This window comes from Phocoena sinus, chromosome 2 (genome assembly GCF_008692025.1).
Source record: "Phocoena sinus isolate mPhoSin1 chromosome 2, mPhoSin1.pri, whole genome shotgun sequence".
NCBI lineage: Eukaryota > Metazoa > Chordata > Mammalia > Artiodactyla > Phocoenidae > Phocoena > Phocoena sinus.
The window spans coordinates 140,566,092-140,582,971 of NC_045764.1; the positions used below are offsets into that span (position 1 = coordinate 140,566,092).

Here is a 16,880-nt window from a genome sequence, read left to right on the forward strand (position 1 = left end):
TTGTTGAGATACTGTTGAATTACCATCAGACTGCCATTTGTTTATTCAGTTTTTTCCTTTGACTTTCAGTCAGTTACACAAAATGTTGTGGGTGGAAATTTCTTAAAAATCACTGAGCTGAAAATAAACATTTTTTCTGCATCTATAAAGATAAATGAGTGCTGTGAGTTTAGTAAAATGTTTTTGAATATTATTTTAAAATTTAAACTACTTCCTCAGACATGTAAACATGTAGTCATATTATCACATTTGCTTTGACATAAAATTTAGGCCTGTGTTTTTCCAACTGTTATGTTTGAGGCACCAAGCCAGATTGTTGCTGACTCTGGAAGAGAGACTCAAGCTGAGACACGGGCTTATAATGCACTTCACTTATTTCTGACCTGCTGAGGAGCTCCTCTTTTCTAATTAATTTTCTTATCAAAAAATAAAACTAAAAATTCAACTGTCCATGAAATCAGTTGCAAAAATATATAGAAAGCACTGTTGCTTAATAGAAAGAAAAAAGTAAAGGAAGGTTAAAGGAGAATGGAAATAAGATGCAATTTCTTTTGCTTTATCCTCCGCCAGTAAAATTTGCCTCCAAATGCGTGCAAGCTTACCGCCTAAACAGGAATCTAAAGAAGAAATAATTGTTGCCCAATTCCATAGGATAGCTTAACCAAAGCTTTTAGTAGTGTTATTTTTAGGATCTTTAAATTGTTCAAGGTATTTTTGATGTCAGTATATTTAGTAGATGTAAACATCTCTTAACCCATGTTTAGATTTATTGGAAAGCAGTATTCTGAAATGCCTACTATAAATAAATAATTTAGAATAATGTTCTCTAAAATTGAAGAATAATACAAGTGGGTAAGCCAAAAAAATAGGGGCTTGCTTGCCCTGTTTCTTTAGCACGTTATATTCAGATGGTAGTTTCAACCCATTTTAAAATTTAAGGTGTTACATGAACAGGCAAAATTCCTCTTGGGCACAATGAGTCATTGGTGTGTAGTGATTACACTATTTCACTGATGTTTGAAGTTGTTAATTTTATTGTTTAAAAAAATCACAAAGTATATTTAGGCTAGAGTTTTAAATGTGTGTGTGTGAATTACAGGGAAAGGTGAAAGATGCTAAGGTCTGGTTAACTCTGCAAGAGAAAAAGCTACAGAAAATGCTAACGGATTCAGAAAATGAGACCTACTGTAACAAGTATGAAGTAAGTATGACTTTAAACAGTAATTTATTTGTAGTTTACTCTTGGGGAAGAGTAGGATGTTTTTAGAAAAAAACTTTCAGAGTTAATTGTTTAAATACTAAATTAACTCCAAGTTTTAGTGTTGAGTTAGAAGGACTGAGCTTCTCAAATTTTAATGTGCATAGGAATCACCTGGGGAATCTTGTTAAAATGCGGATTCTAACTCAGTAGTTCTGGGATGGGGCCTGAGACTCTGCATTTCCCACAAGCTCCCAGATGGTGCTGATTGCTGGTGGTCCTTAGAGAACTTTGAGTAGTAAGGTTTTAGAGTGGGGACTGGCAAACTGGTCTCTGGGCCCCAGCACCTGTTTTTGTAAATACATTGTTATTGGATACATTATCTTAGGTATTATATATTATATTATATATTATAGTATATATTATATGTGAGCCATGCCCATTAAAGTATTGTTTGTGGCTGCATTCTCACCACATCGTTGAATAGTTACAGCAGAGACCATATGGCCCACAAAGCCCAAGATGTTTGCTATCTTGCTTATCTTATAGTACACGTTTTCCAATCCCAGGTCTAGAGCAGAACATGCCTTTCAGAATGAATATTGAAGGGAAAAAGATTAGGAAATCAGAAATGGAGCCGTCCCAGAATTACAGTTCAGGGCTTCAACCAAAATGTCCTTTGGGAGTAATGACAACTGTTACTGTCACCATGTATTGAACATTTGCTATATATCAGGCACCTGCTGACAAGCATTTTCCAGGTTACAGCATCTTGCTGAGTATGGCATGGTTATTCCAGTTTTACAGATGAAGACAAACAACACCTAGAGGGACTAAGTGATTTATCTGAAGTTATATAGCTACCGAAAGGTAGAGGTGGGATTGGAATGAAGTCTAGATTCAAAGCCCTAGCTCTCTTTAGTCCTGATGCTTCTCCAGGGAAAGCAGTTATTCCCCACACCAGTTTGAAAGATACTATCAGGAGCCAAAGTGAGGGCTCCACAGTCTTCTTTCTTAGAACCCAGTCTGTGCAACACTGTGCCCCTCACCTGGTCTCCACCCTGAATAAGGAGGAGATACACTCCTGGGCCTACACAGCACTTAGCACTTCTAGACCTTCATCCCCCACATTGGTAAAGAGAGGGAGTCGGATGAATCCAGTGTTTCCTACACTAACGTTCGGTGGATTGTGTGACTTGCTCGCCACACCATTCTTTTAGGTTTGGAGTCATCAGGGAAGGAAGACATTCTCATCTTCCTTTTTTCTGAACTGCATAGGCTGCTTGTGCTTTTTGCCTCTTAGCTCTGGCCTGAAATTTTTTTCATTGACAAGGCGCTCAGCGTTCACAGGAAGTGCCTTGCTCTCACTTGTCTTTCATTTACTAATGTACCACAGATTCAGGTTTCTTAAATGAAAGGCTTTATGAAGTTATTTTAACTCTCAGAAAGAATCAGATTACTTATCCCTTAGTTTGTTCACAAAATTTAATTAGAAATGCGGCCAATGATTATTGGTAATCTTAAATAACAGTTATGGAATTGATGACTCAAGCACCAATATTTCACACAAATACAAACCAAGAAAAGCTTTATTTATTAAATTTTTGAGGGCAAAGACAAAGTATATTCTAAAGTTTGTATAAAATGACTTGGGAAGAATGGCTCAAGCTTAGTTAATCATGGAGACTTCAAAAACCATATATACATGATGACTGCTGTCATATAATTCTCACTTCTACTCATTCTTATTTTGTTGTGAACACATATTTGGGGAGGACAAACTCACATTTTCCATGGGGCATTATGATTTGTCCTCTAGAGCTGGGTGGCCTTGCTGCCCTATTCCAGTAGAAATCCAACCATAGTGCCATGAGACGCAAGCTGTGACCTATGTCACTATAAGGGCACCCAGATCATGAGGGTGCACTGAAGAAAGAAACTGGATTGGTGAGAGGATCCTAAATTCAGGGAATTTTACCTTTATCTAAGTAAAAGTTTAAATATAACCTACAACTATTGACCTGCAAATAGCAAATTACATTTTATAAACTGGTTTAAACATTTCAGTCTTTAAAATACCCTTCTAATTGTAGAGGCTGCTGTCCTTTTTGGAGTCATTCAATGAAGAAAAAAAACCCTTTCTGGATGTCCTGTCGATAACAAGGAATCTAGATGAGCTGAATGAAGATCAGTTACAGTTGAGAGAAGCCTGGGATCGTCTCAACTACCAGGTTACTGCGTTGTGTTGATTAGAACATTTTCACGGGGCAGCTTTGTTTGTTGGATGAGAACTTTAAACTTTCATGAGGAATTCTGTAAAAGACAGAGTAGATGCTTCATCAGAAAGTTGGGAGAGCGTTATATTTTCTCCATGATCTCATTTGGGTAATGGTTGATATTGAAATAGCAATTTATAACATTCTGTTTAGAGAAATTGCAGGCTTATCCAAAGTTTTTATATTTGCCATCAATTCTTGGTTTGCCGTAGTAGATTATCCATATTCTGATTGACATGCAACCTCCTCTCTGCTTTGGACCAGTACCATGTATCACTATCAATAGATGCTTGAAGTGGGTAGGGACAAACCCAGAGAGAATGTGTAATGATGAATGTGTGTATGTGTGTCTGAATATATCTGTATGATTTCAGTCATTTTAAATTTATTGAGTCTTGTGTTATGGCCCAGGATAATGTGTGTGTGTGTGTGTGTGTATATATATATATATATATATATATATATATATATGCTATTTGCACTTGAAAGGAACATGTATTCTGTAGTTATTGGATATAGTATTCTATAAATATCAATTAAGACAAGGTGGTTGGTAGCATTCAGATTATCTCTGTCTTGACTGACATTTTGTCTAGGTATTCTATCAATTTCTGAGAGAGACCTATTAAAATCTGTGGAATCCTTCCTTTAATTTAGTCAAATTTTGTATCATGTATTTTAAGACTTTGTTATTAGGTGTGTACATTTATGATTGTTATGTCTTCGTGAATCAACACTTTTACCATTATGAAATATTCCTGTTTATCTCTGGGAAGACTGTTTTTCTTCATGTCTACTTGATCTTATATCAGTATGATAATTGCGTTCTTCCTGTGCTGGCTGTGTGGCACATCTTTTTCCTTCATTTACTTTCAACCTATTTGAGTCTTTATATTTAAAGTGCATCTCTTGTAGATAGCATATGGTTGGATCTTGCTTTATTATCCACTCTGACGATCTTTGCCTTTTCACTCGAGGGTTTAGACAGTTAATATTAAATGTAATTATTGTTATGGTTCGATGTGGATTTACCATCTTATGCTTTTTTTCTGTTTATTCCCTCTGTTTTTTGTATCTCTATTCTTTCTTTTCCTGCCTTGTTCTAGATTATGTTAATATTTTTAGAATTCCGTTTTAATTTATCTATTGGCTTTTTGGCTCTACCTCTTTCAAATTTTTACTGTGATTACAATGTACATTATACATTTTTTTTGTTTTGTTTTGTTTATTTGTTTGCGTTACACGGGCCTCTCACTGTTGCGGCCACTCCCGTTGCGGAGCACAGGCTCCGGAAGCACAGGCTGAGCAGCCATGGCTCATGGGCCCAGATACTCCGTGGCATGTGGGATCTTCCCAGACCGGGGCATGAACCCACGTCCCCTGCATCGGCAGGCGGACTCTCAACCACTGCGCCCAGGGAAGCCCACATTATAAAATTTTTATAGTGTACTTAAATTTCTACAACTTCTAAGTTGTTGTACAACTTATAATATGTGGAAGTCTTGCAATCAAATCTCTCATTTTTTATGCTTAGTTGCTTTATATATAAATATATATATGACACAAACATGTTTTAAAGTCCCCAAGACCATGTTATACATTTTTGTTCAAAACAGTCATGTATTTTAAAGAAATTAAGGAGAAAAATTAGTCTTTCATATCTATATAGCTATTTATCATTACCATTGTTCTTCGTTCCTCCCTAGAGATTTGAGTTTCCATCTGAACTCATTTCCATTCAGCTTGAAAAACGTCCTTTAACTTATCTTATAATGCAGATCTGTGGATGGCAAATTCTCTTAGTTTTCTTTGATGTCTAAATGTCTTTATTTTGCTTTCATTCTTTTTAAATATTTTTGTTGAAGTATAATTTACATATCATAGAATTTGCTCATTTTAAATGGCTAATTAAATGACTTTTAGTACAGAATTACAACAGAGATTGTATAGTTTGTAAGTCAGAAATACTCTTTGGGGCTTCCCTGATGGCACAGTGGTTGAGAGTCCGCCTGCCGATGCAGGGGACGCGGGTTCATGCCCCGGTCCGGGAAGATCCCACATGCCGCAGAGCGGCTGGGCCCGTGAGCCATGGCCGCTGAGCCTGCGCATCCCGAGCCTGTGCTCCACAACGGAAGAGGCCACAACAGTGAGAGGCCCACGTACCGCAAAAAAAAAAAAAAAAAAAAAAACTCTTTGGTCCTGGAAAAGTTTGCCAATTCCTGCTCAAGCTTCTTGGCCATCAAGAGCGACACCCTGTTTTCAGAATATATTTATCATACTATTTGTATAGTGTGTTAAACACTAGCACAGTGGCTTAAAAGAGCCACCCTTTCAGTCCCTACTTTTTTGTTTGTTTTTTTTTTTTTTTTTGGCGGTATGCGGGCCTCTCACTGTTGTGGCCTCTCCCGTTGCAGAGCACAAGCTCGGGACGTGCGGGCTCAGCAGCCATGGCTTATGGGCCCAGCTGCTCCGCGGCATGTGGGATCTTCCCGGACCCGGGCACGAACCCGCATCCCCTGCATCGGCAGGCGGACTCTTAACCACTGCGCCACCAGGGAAGCCCTCAGTCCCTACTTTTGAAGAACTAGTGCAGCTTCAGAAATTTTCCCATCAAGTGGCAGTGCTCATTGCAATTTCAGCTCCTGTTCTGACCACAGTTTGACAAAACTGATCCCTGTGAAGGGCAGGAACTCTCTGTTACGAATCCTCAACAAAACAGGAGAGGAAGAAAATATTGTCTGTATAGTTCAGGCTGTTCCAGGCCAAAAAGACGCGGTCTAATTTTGCTGCCTGTGATTTGGAAAAATCACCCAAAATAATGAGAAAAACCATTAAAAGAACTATTTTGCAAGATTAAGTGCTACAAATTGATAGTAGTTTGAAAATCCGTTCCGTAGGTAGAGTGCTGCTCATTTTCTTGGTATTGCAAAATGAAACTTATTAATTTTAAAGTCATCACGTGTATAACAGTCAATACCATCCAGACATATTCTGGTTCAATTGGTTGAGGACACAGATATCTCAAAGCATCTTAATAAATGATTTCATTTTGAGCCTGCAATAGGAAATAGCCACATTACGTTATTTTGACCTGACAAGATCTTATATAAATTTTCATCCAAATTCAAAGGTAATTTCCAACACTGAGAAAGAAAGTGTAGAACTAGTTTTCTATGTTAAGAGTGGAAAGAGAGGAATGAAAGGTAAGCACCGCCTTCTATCTTTCCTCTTCCTACTGCTGCATAGAGTACAGCCCGCAGTCAGAAAGCCCACATTCGGTTTCATACAAAACATATACAGCTTTCTTTCAGTTGTGAAAAGAATAACAGCTGAGTTAGAGGTATCGTTCTTAGCTTCTCTTTTGCTCAGTCGTTTGCCGGTTTTCTGGGTTTTTTGTTTGTTTATTTTTTGGGAAACTCACAGATAATTCAGATATATATAATAAAAACACATGCTAACTTGTTCATATTAAAATTCATAATAGTGAAAACATTTTTTCATTCTTTTCCGACTGGAGGCTTAATGGTATGTAGTTAATGATTTAGGATTGTAGAGCTGTCTTTTGTCTTACGCCTTTTGAGAAAATAAACTTGCAAGGCAATTAAAGCAAAACAAAATACTACATGGTGTCACTTATTTGTGGAATCTTAAAACAAAGTTAAGCTCGTAGAAACAGAGTAGAAAAGTGGTTGTCCGGGACTGAGTGTGTGGAAAATAGGGGGAAGTTGGTTAACAGGAACAAACTTTCAGCTATAAGATGAATAAGGTCTGAGGATATAATGTAAAACATGGTGACTATTGTGATAACACTGTATTATATCATTGAAATTTTCTAGAGAGTAAAACTTAAATGTACTTGCCTCCCCAAACAAAGATAAATATGTGAAATGATGGAAGTGTTAATTAACTAGATGGTGAGACTCCTTTTATGATGTAAATGTATATCAAATCACCATGATGTACACTTTAAATATCTTACAATTTTATTTGTCCGTTATACCTCAATAATGCTAAAAAAAGCAAAACAAAATGCAAAAACTGTAATACTTAATGTTTCTGGTTTATAAATAGTTCCATTTGACTGCCTTAAAGGAGGCTAGCTTTGTCCTCATTTAACATCTTTGTACTTGGGTTGTTGGTTTAATGAGGTTTTTTTTGATACTTTGCTCTGCATATAGTGGGCACCCAATGAATGTTTTTCAAGGAATTAATAATGAATCAAAGAAACCTATTCTTAAAAAATAACCTAATTTTGCCTATTCTTTCCTCTAAAAGTGATTTAACTCTAAGAATAGTGACAACTCCTCTAGTAGAACTATAATGGTAAGAGAGAATACAGACTTAAAACTCGTACTTTCATCATCAGCATGGAGTCCTCCCCACTGGCTCTCTTATTATTATTTTTTTTTTTGCGGCATGCGGGCCTCTCACTGTTGTGGCCTCTTCCGTTGTGGAGCACAGGCTCCGGACGCACAGGCTCAGCGGCCATGGCTCACGGGCCCAGCCGCTCCGCGGCATGTGGGATCTTCCCGGACCGGGGCACGAACCCGTGTCCCCTGCATCGGCAGGCGGACTCCCAACCACTGCGCCACCAGGGAAGCCCTGGCTCTCTTATATTGCTGACCACACTTAACTGTTAACCGTGTCCTTGTCTGCTTTCCCCACTAGGTGGTTCAGGCAGGAGCTGTGACTATTATTTATCTGGTTGACCCTTAGATGTGGAGGGTTGTGTTAAACTTACTCTTGCCTTCATGACACATGGATCTGGGCAAGGCCATACTCCTATTTTTATTCCTTTATTAAATTTTATGTTTACTTCCTTTTATCCCCATACCCTCCTTCCATCCCTCTTTCTCCTTAGGCTGCCATTGTGCTGTGCTTAATGTGTATCTTTTTGTTTTATGTGTCCTTGCAAAATGCAGTATTGTATTTATGTGTCCGCGTATTTTTAGGTTGTGTGAATTGATATTGTATTTTATTCTGCTCCTTACTTTCAGTTTTGAACACATATATTTAAATAAGGTGCCTCCATGTTGCCCCCCGTGTACATCTAATTGGCATCTAACCGCTGCACAGCCCTCTGTGGTGTGTGACCACCCCCCCCCACCACATGTCCTTCCTCTACTCCAGAAGCCTTCTGTGTCTTTATACCCAGCTTTTAGCACAATTCATAAACATTTGCTCAATGAGTGAATGAATGAGTGTGTGTTTTTTTATTTTGAATTTTTGAATTTATTTTTTTATACAGCAGGTTCTTATTAGTCATCCACTGTATACACATCAGTGTATACATGTCAATCCCAATCTCCCAATTCATCACGCCAACCCCCCGACCCCCTGCTGCGTTCCCCCCTTGGTGTCCATACGTTTGTTCTCTACATCTGTGTCTCAATTTCTGCCCTGCACACCAGTTCGTCTGTACCATTTTTCTAGGTTCCACATATATGTGTTAATACATGATATTTGTTTTTCTCTTTCTGACTTACTTCACTCTGTGTGACAGTCTCTAGGTCCGTCCATGTCTCTACAAATGACCCAATTTCATTCCTTTTTATGGTTGAGTAATATTCCTTTGTATATATGTACCACATCTTCTTTATCCATTCGTCTGTTGATGGGCATTTAGGTTGCTTCCATGACCTGGCTATTGTAAATAGTGCTGCAATGAACATTGGGGTGCATGTGTATTTTTAAATTATGGTTTTCTCCGGGTATATGCCCAGTAATGGGATTGCTGGGTCATATGGTGATTCTATTTTTAGTTTTTAAGGAACCTCCATACTGTTCTCCATAGTGGCTGTATCAATTTACATTCCCACCAACAATGCAAGAGGGTTCCCTTTTCTCCACACCCTCTCCAGCATGTGTTGTTTGTAGATTTTCTGATGATGCCCATTCTAACTGGTGTAAGGTGATACCTCATTGTACTTTTGATTTGCATTTCTCTAATAGTGGTGTTGAGCAGCTTTGCATGTGCTTCTTGGCCATCTGTATGTCTTCTTTGGAGAAATGTCTATTTAGGTCTTCTGCCCATTTTTGGATTGGGTTGTTTGTTTTTTTAATATTGAGCTGCATGAGCTGTTTATATATTTTGGAGATTAATCCTTTGTTCTTGATTTGTTTGCAAATATTTTCTCCCATTCTGAGGGTTGTCTTTTGGTCTTGTTTATTGTTTCCTTTGCTGTGCAAAAGCTTTGAAGTTTCATTAGGTCCCATTTGTTTATTTTTGTTTTTATTTCCATTACTCTAGGAGGTGGATCAAAGAAGATCTTGCTGTGATTTATGTCAAAGAGTGTTCTTCCTATGTTTTCCTCTAAGAATTTTATAGTGTCCAGTCTTACATTTAGGTCTCTAATCCATTTTGAGTTTATTTTTGTGTATGGTGTTAGGGAGTGTTCTAATTTCATTCTTTTACATGTAGCTGTCTAGTTTTCCCAGTACCACTTATTGAAGAGACTGTCTTTTCTCCATTATATATCCTTGCCTACTGTGTCATAGATTATTAGTTGACCGTAGGTGCGTGGGTTTATCTCTGGACTTTCTATCTTGTTCCATTGATCTATAATTCTGTTTTTGTGCCAGTACCATATTGTCTTGATTACTGTAGCTTTGTAGTATAGTCTGAAGTCAGGGAGTCTGATTCCTCCAGCTCTGCTTTTTTCCCTCAAGACTGCTTTGGCTATTTGGGGTCTTTTGTGTCTCCATACAAATTTTAAGATTTTTTGTTCTAGTTCTGTAAAAAATGCCATTGGTAATTTGATAGGGATTGCATTGAATCTGCAGATTGCTTTGGGTAGTATAGTCATTTTCACATTATTGATTCTTCCAAGAACATGGTATATCTCTCCATCTGTTTGTATCATCTTTAATTTCTTTCATCAGTGTCTTATAGTTTTCTACATACAGGTCTTTTATCTCCCTAGGTAGGTTTATTGTTAGGTATTTTATTCTGTTGCAGGTATTTTATTTTTGTTGCAGTGGTAAATGGAAGTGTTTCCTTAATTTCTCTTTCAGATTTTTCATCATTAGTATATAGGAATACAAGAGATTTCTGTGCATTAATTTTGTATCCTGCTACTTTACCAAATTCTTTGATTAGCTCTAGTAGTTTTCTGGTGGCATCTTTAGGATTCTCTATGTATAGTATCATGTCATCTGAAACACTGACAGTTTTACTTCTTCTTTTCCAATTTGTATTCCTTTTATTTCTTTTTCTTCTCTGATTGCCATGGCTAGGGCTTCCAAAACTATGTTGAATAATAGTGGTGAGAGTGGACATCCTTGTCTTGTTCCTGATCTTAGAGGAAATGCTTTCAGTTTTTCACCATTGAGAATGATGTTTGCTGTGGGTTTGTCATATATGGCCTTTATTATGTTGAGGTAGGTTCCCTCTATGCCCACTTTCTGGAGTGCTTTTATCATAAATGGGTGTTGAATTTTGTCAAAAGCTTTTTCTGGGGCTTCCCTGGTCACGCAGTGGTTGAGAGTCCACCTTCCGATTCAGGCGACGCGGGTTTGTGCCCTGGTCCGGGAAGATCCCACATGCCGCGGAGCGGCTAGGTCCGTGAGCCATGGCCGCTGAGCCTGTGCGTCTGGAGCCTGTGCTCCGCAATGGGAGAGGCCCGCGTACTGGAAAAAAAAAAAAAAAAAAGCTTTCTCTGCATCTATTGAGATGATCATATGGTTTTTTATTCTTCAATTTGTTAATATGGTTTGTCACATTGATTGATTTGCATATATTGAAGAATCCTTGCATCCCTGGGATAAATCCCACTGGATCATGGTGTATGATCCTTTTAAAGTGTTGCTGGATTCTGTTTGCTAGTATTTTGTTGAGGATTTTTGCATCTATAGTCATCAGTGATATTGGTCTGTAATTTTCTTTTTTTCTAGTGTATTTGTCTGGTTTTGGTATCAGGGTGCTGGTGGCCTCATAGAATGAGTTTGGGAGTGTTTCTTCCTTTGCAATTTTTTGGAAGAGTTTGAGAAGAATGGGTGTTAGCTCTTCTCTAAATGTTTGATAGAATTCACCTGTGAAGCCATCTGGTCCTGGACTTTTGTTTGTTGGAAGATTTTTAATCACAGTTTCAATTTCACTACTTGTGATTGGTGTGTTCATATTTTCTATTTCTTCCTGGTTTGGTCTTGAAAGGTTATACCTTTCTAGGAATTTGTCCATTTCTTCCAGGTGGTTCATTTTATTGTCATAGAGTTGCTTGTAATAGTCTCTTAGGATGCTTTGTATTTCTGTGGTGTCTGTTGTAACTTCTTTTTCATTTCTAATTTTATTGATTTGAGTCCTCTCCCTCTTTTTCTTGATGAGTCTGGCTAATGGTTTATCAATTTTGTTTATCTTCTCAAAGAACCAGCTTTTAGTTTTATTGATCTTTGCTCTTGTGTTCTTTATTTATATTTCATTTATTTCTGCTCTGATTTTATGATTTCTTTCCTTCTGCTAACTTTGGGTTTTGTTTGTTCTTCCTTCTGTAGTTCCTTTAGGTGTAAGGTTAGATTGTGTATTTGAGATTTTTCTTGTTTCTTGAAGTAGGCTTGTATAGCTATAAACTTCCCTCTTAGAACTGCTTTTGCTGCATCCCATAGGTTTTGGATTGTCCTGTTTTTTGTTTTTTTTTTTTTTTTTTGCGGTACGCGGGCCTCTCACTGTTGTGGCCTCTCCCGTTGCGGAGCACAGGCTCCGGATGCTCAGGCTCAGCGGCCTTGGCTCAGTGGCCCAGCTGCTCTGTGGCATGTGGGATCTTCCTGGACCGGGGCACGAACCCGTGTCCCCTGCATCGGCAGGTGGACTCTCAACCACTGCACCACCAGGGAAGCCCTGGATCATCCTGTTTCTGTTGTCATTTGTCTCTAGGTATTTTTTGATTTCCTCTTTGATTTCTTCAGTGATCTCTTGGTTATTTAGTAACGTATTTTTTAGCCTCCATGTGTTTGTGTTTTTTACATTTTTTTCCCTGTAATTGATTTCCAATCTCATAACATTGTGGTCAGAAAATGTGCTTGATATGATTTCAATTTTCTTAAATTTACTGAGGCTTGATATGTGACCCAAGACGTGATCTCTCCTGGAGAATGTTCCGTGCGCATTTGAGAAGAAAGTGTAATCTGCTGTTTCTGGATGGAATGTCCTGTAATTATCAATTAAATCTATCTGGTCTATTGTGTCATTTAAAGCTTCTGTTTCCTTATTTATTTTCATTTTGGGTGATCTGTACATTGGTGTAAGTGAGGTGTTAAAGTTCCCCACTATTATTGTGTTACTGTTGATTTCCTCTTTTATAGCTGTTAGCAGTTGCCTTATGTATTGAGGTGCTCCTATGTTGGGTGCGTATATATTTATAATTGTTATATCTTCTTCTTGGATTGATCCCTTGATCATTATGTAGTGTTCTTCCTTGTCTTTTGTGACATTCTTTATTTTAAAGTCTATTTTATCTGATATGAGTATTGCTATTCCAGCTTTCTTTTCATTTCCATTTGCATGGAATATCTTTTTCCATCCCCTCACTTTCAGTCTGTATCTGTCCCTAGGTCTGAAGTGGGTCTCTTGTATACAGCATATATATGGGTCTTTTTTTTTGTATCCATTCAGCAAGCCTGTGTCTTTTGGTTGGAGCATTTAATCCATTCACGTTTAAGGTAGTTATCGATATGTGTGTTCCTATTACGATTTTTTAAATTGTTTTGGCTTGGTTTTTGTAGGTTCTTTTCCTCTCTTGTCTTTCCCACTTAGAGAAGTTCCTTTAGCATTTGCTGTAGAGCTGGTTTGGTGGTGCTGAATTCTCTTAGCTTTTACTTGTCTGTGAAGCTTTTGATTTCTCCATGGAATCTGAATCCTTGTCGGGTAGAGTAATCTTGGTTGTAGGTTTTTCCCTTTCATCACTTTAAGTATATCATGCCACTCCCTTCTGGCTTGTAGAGTTTCTGCTGAGAAATCAGCTGTTAACCTTATGGGAGTTCTCTTGTATGTTATTTGTTGTTTTTCCCTTGCTGCTTTCAATAATTTTTCTTCGTCTTTAATTTTTGCCATTTTGATTACTAAGTTTCTCGGTGTGTTTCTCCTTGGGTTTATCCTGTATGGGACTCTGTGAGTGAGTTTTGATGTTGTTTAGCAGGGGAAAATCCAGGTAGAAGGGGCAGCAAGGGCGAAGACCTGGAAGAGTAATCAGGGTTTGGGGCAATAAGTAGCTGGCATTTATGTGACTCATGTATTTAAGGAGTGTTGGGAAGGCTGAGGAAGGAGGAGGTTGGCTGGATTGGGGGGCAGGGGATTTGGTGAAGCACAGATATTCAGGAGATATGGTAGAGATATCTAATGTAAATATATGATTAGGGCTCGTTAGGAAAGTAATCTGTAAATCTGCTTGTGAAGTATAGTTGTAATGTCGGAGAACACAAGGGCATACAACATTTCAATTGATGGTCATTTAGTACAGTCTACCCCTGCTTCGAGGGGTGGTTTAACTATTTCTAATTTCCCTCTCATGACTCATTATGGATTTATCAAAATGTTTGTTTTTATTCTTGTGCCCTCTTCTACTTTTGAACAAATTATGTTCTCGATTAGCAGCTAGCCAACTGATACTTAGAACTAAGAAATTTACCTATTGATCAAGATTTCCTTGTCTAACAGATCAGAGAATTAAAATACTATTTTTAAAGAGTGGTCTTAAAAGAATTCTTTAAAGAATTAAGCATGCCGTATGTGAAGAAATAAACTATAGAGGTGTCTACTGAAGAACATCTTTCCTTTTTTTTTTTCAGATTAATGTGTGGAAGACAGAGTTGAATCATGCCTTGCCCTCACCTCTCTATCAAATAGAAACTTGGCTCCAGGGGGTGGAGGAGCTTATAGATGAAGATTTGCCAGCCTCCCAGGATTATTATGAAGCCATGGCTCTAATGCAAGAGAAAATGACTTTATTCCAGGTTGGAATAGAAACATGGAAAAATATGTGCTTTGTTAGGAACTGTTCTTGAGGAAGATGTTCCTAGAAAGGAGGGAAGGAAGTATAGTGGGTATTTGAGGATGGTTTAGGTGATTCCCGTGGAGATTTTTGAGTCCCAAAAGATAGCTTCAGTTATTTGACGAGCATTCTGCTAGTTTAAGGTGGAAACAATAAGAAGAGTCCAGTAAAGTCTGGACTCTGTAAAGTCTGGCAGAAAAGGAGAGGGGAGATTGTTTTAAATCATAGAAGATTGGGTTCTCACTAAAATGATATGATAGAATTTGATAGGTGAGATTTATAGCATTTGAGCCCACAAAGGAATGGAAAATACATCTGAAAACAAAAGATTTTGATAAAGCTGTTACCAGAGAAACTGCAGTCTGCCTCTCTGTAAAATGGTCCAGTTTAAAACATTTATGATGAAAATATTTATTTACAACATTTTAGTTAAAAATGAAAGGGCTTTATGATTTTTGTTTTGAAAAAAGATGCAGTGCGTGCACAGAGCAAATGAGATTAACAAGCCTTCAATTACAGTGTTTGGCAATAAATCTGGTTATATCATGCTAAATTTCTTTTCAGAGTCTGATGGATAAATTTGACTGTCATTTGAATACTCTCCTGACATTTGAAAATAGAGATGAAAAACATTTGCCATTGGTACCACCTAACAAATTGGAGGAAATGAAAAGACGGTTTGTATCACTACCCTTTCACAACTGCTGACACCTTTGTGTTTGAGCACTAACATGGTGCTGTAGGGACCAGAAAATACAGATTTTTCGATAATTTCTGATAATAGGTCTTTAAGTCTTGATAACAGTTCCTTCATGTTTTATGTAATAGTAACATTATATCATGCTAACGTACTTCCTCTTTTATTGCCTGGTAGGATATGGTGGTGGAAAAAGTTCTGGACGTATAGTCAGAAACTGAGCTCTTTATCTTGGTTGTGGCCAAGTTACTATGTCTTTCTGTATGTTTCCTCATTTGTAAATGCAGAGTAATGGTAATCACTGTGTTCATGTCTCACAAGGATACTAGGTGACATGAGAGGAGGTATATGAAAGCACTTTATAAACTCAGAAAAACTACAGATATGAAGATTGTTTAATTTGTGGTTGTCCACATCATCTTCTCTTTTCTCATTATTCTTAAGCAGCTTATTAGAATGATATTAAGAGGGTATTAGCCTTAATAATGAAAGCTGTTAAAGTGAAATGTTGAAATTACAGTTGCATTAAGTTATATGGAAGTTTTCAAGTTTAGTAAAGTATTTTAGAGATTAACATTTTATTATAGAATTTCTCAATAGGGGAATAGTTTCTTCAGAAAATGTTCTGTTAGATATTTTTATCTTAGAAATAGCTGTTTTATATCTAGTCACAATGTTTGTTTTACTTTGTTAAAAAAATATATGAGGATTCATTTGAGTTCCATGTGTTTAAAAGAAAAAGTTAAAGCCCCAATATTTTTAAAAATGCCAAACGGATTTTTCACATTTGGCCAACAATATTAAATTAAATTCTAAAACCTGCACTATCTTCCAGAATCAACAACATTTCGGGGGAAAAATTCATTCCACTTCTAGAATTTCATTACTATAAGTGCTCAGTTCTTGGTTTGCTAGATGAAGTGAAATCAAAATTGGTTGTTTGGAACATCAAATACGGGAGCAAAGAATCTGTGGAATTATTGCTGGAAGACTGGCATGTAAGCTGCTTTATTTCATGTCTCAGACAACTGTTCTCCATGGTGCTGGATTTGCATTTTTCCTTAGCACAATTTCCCTTACCTTTTCAGGTTTTGAGATGAGTTTTCTTGGTAGCTTTCATTAGCTTAAACGTTGCCTAGAGAAAAGAATTACCGGTAGGCAAATAACAGACACTGGGAAGAGTAAGAAAGAGAAAACATTATTTAGCACAACAGAAGAGATTGAGTTAACCGGACTAAGTTACATAATAGAGAAAGTTTCAATGTTCAATGTTATTTCCTTTAAAAAAATTCCTACTTTCACTTACTGGACATCTTGTTTAACATTTTTCCCCACTCAGATTTATGGTTTTAGTCAAAAATTAAATTTTTCTTCGAACATTTTAATCTTAGCCTTTCAAGTTTTAAGAGTGGGAAAAACTGTGTTTTGTCTTGAGGCTTTCTGGGGGAGGGGGTTTAGCTCTTGCAATTTATAGGGAAAAAATGTTGCAAATGATTTAAATGTGTGTGTTTATTTGGTAAATTAACACTAAAGCAGAGTGGCTGTGTCATTTCTACTTATTACCCTTCTTTCTGTTACTCTGTCTTTCTTTCTTTCTTTCTTTCTTTTTTTTTTTTTTTTTGGCCTTACTGCGTGGCTTGCAGGATCTTAGTTACTCGACCAGGGATTGAACCTGGAGCCACAGCAGTGAAACACTGAGTCCTAACCACTGGAGTGCCAGGGAATTC

General features: G+C 37.4%; 1 protein-coding gene across 1 annotated transcript in view; it reads left to right on the forward strand.

Moving 5' to 3' along the window:
• The window catches only part of SYNE2 (spectrin repeat containing nuclear envelope protein 2), a 317,234-nt gene that overhangs the window by 84,714 nt on the left and 215,640 nt on the right, over positions 1-16,880 (forward strand). Inside the window, 5 exon segments of the mRNA XM_032621163.1 lie at positions 1,100-1,201; positions 3,292-3,429; positions 14,254-14,418; positions 15,021-15,133; positions 15,989-16,151. Of these exon segments, the coding sequence (XP_032477054.1) occupies positions 1,100-1,201; positions 3,292-3,429; positions 14,254-14,418; positions 15,021-15,133; positions 15,989-16,151 (681 nt within the window).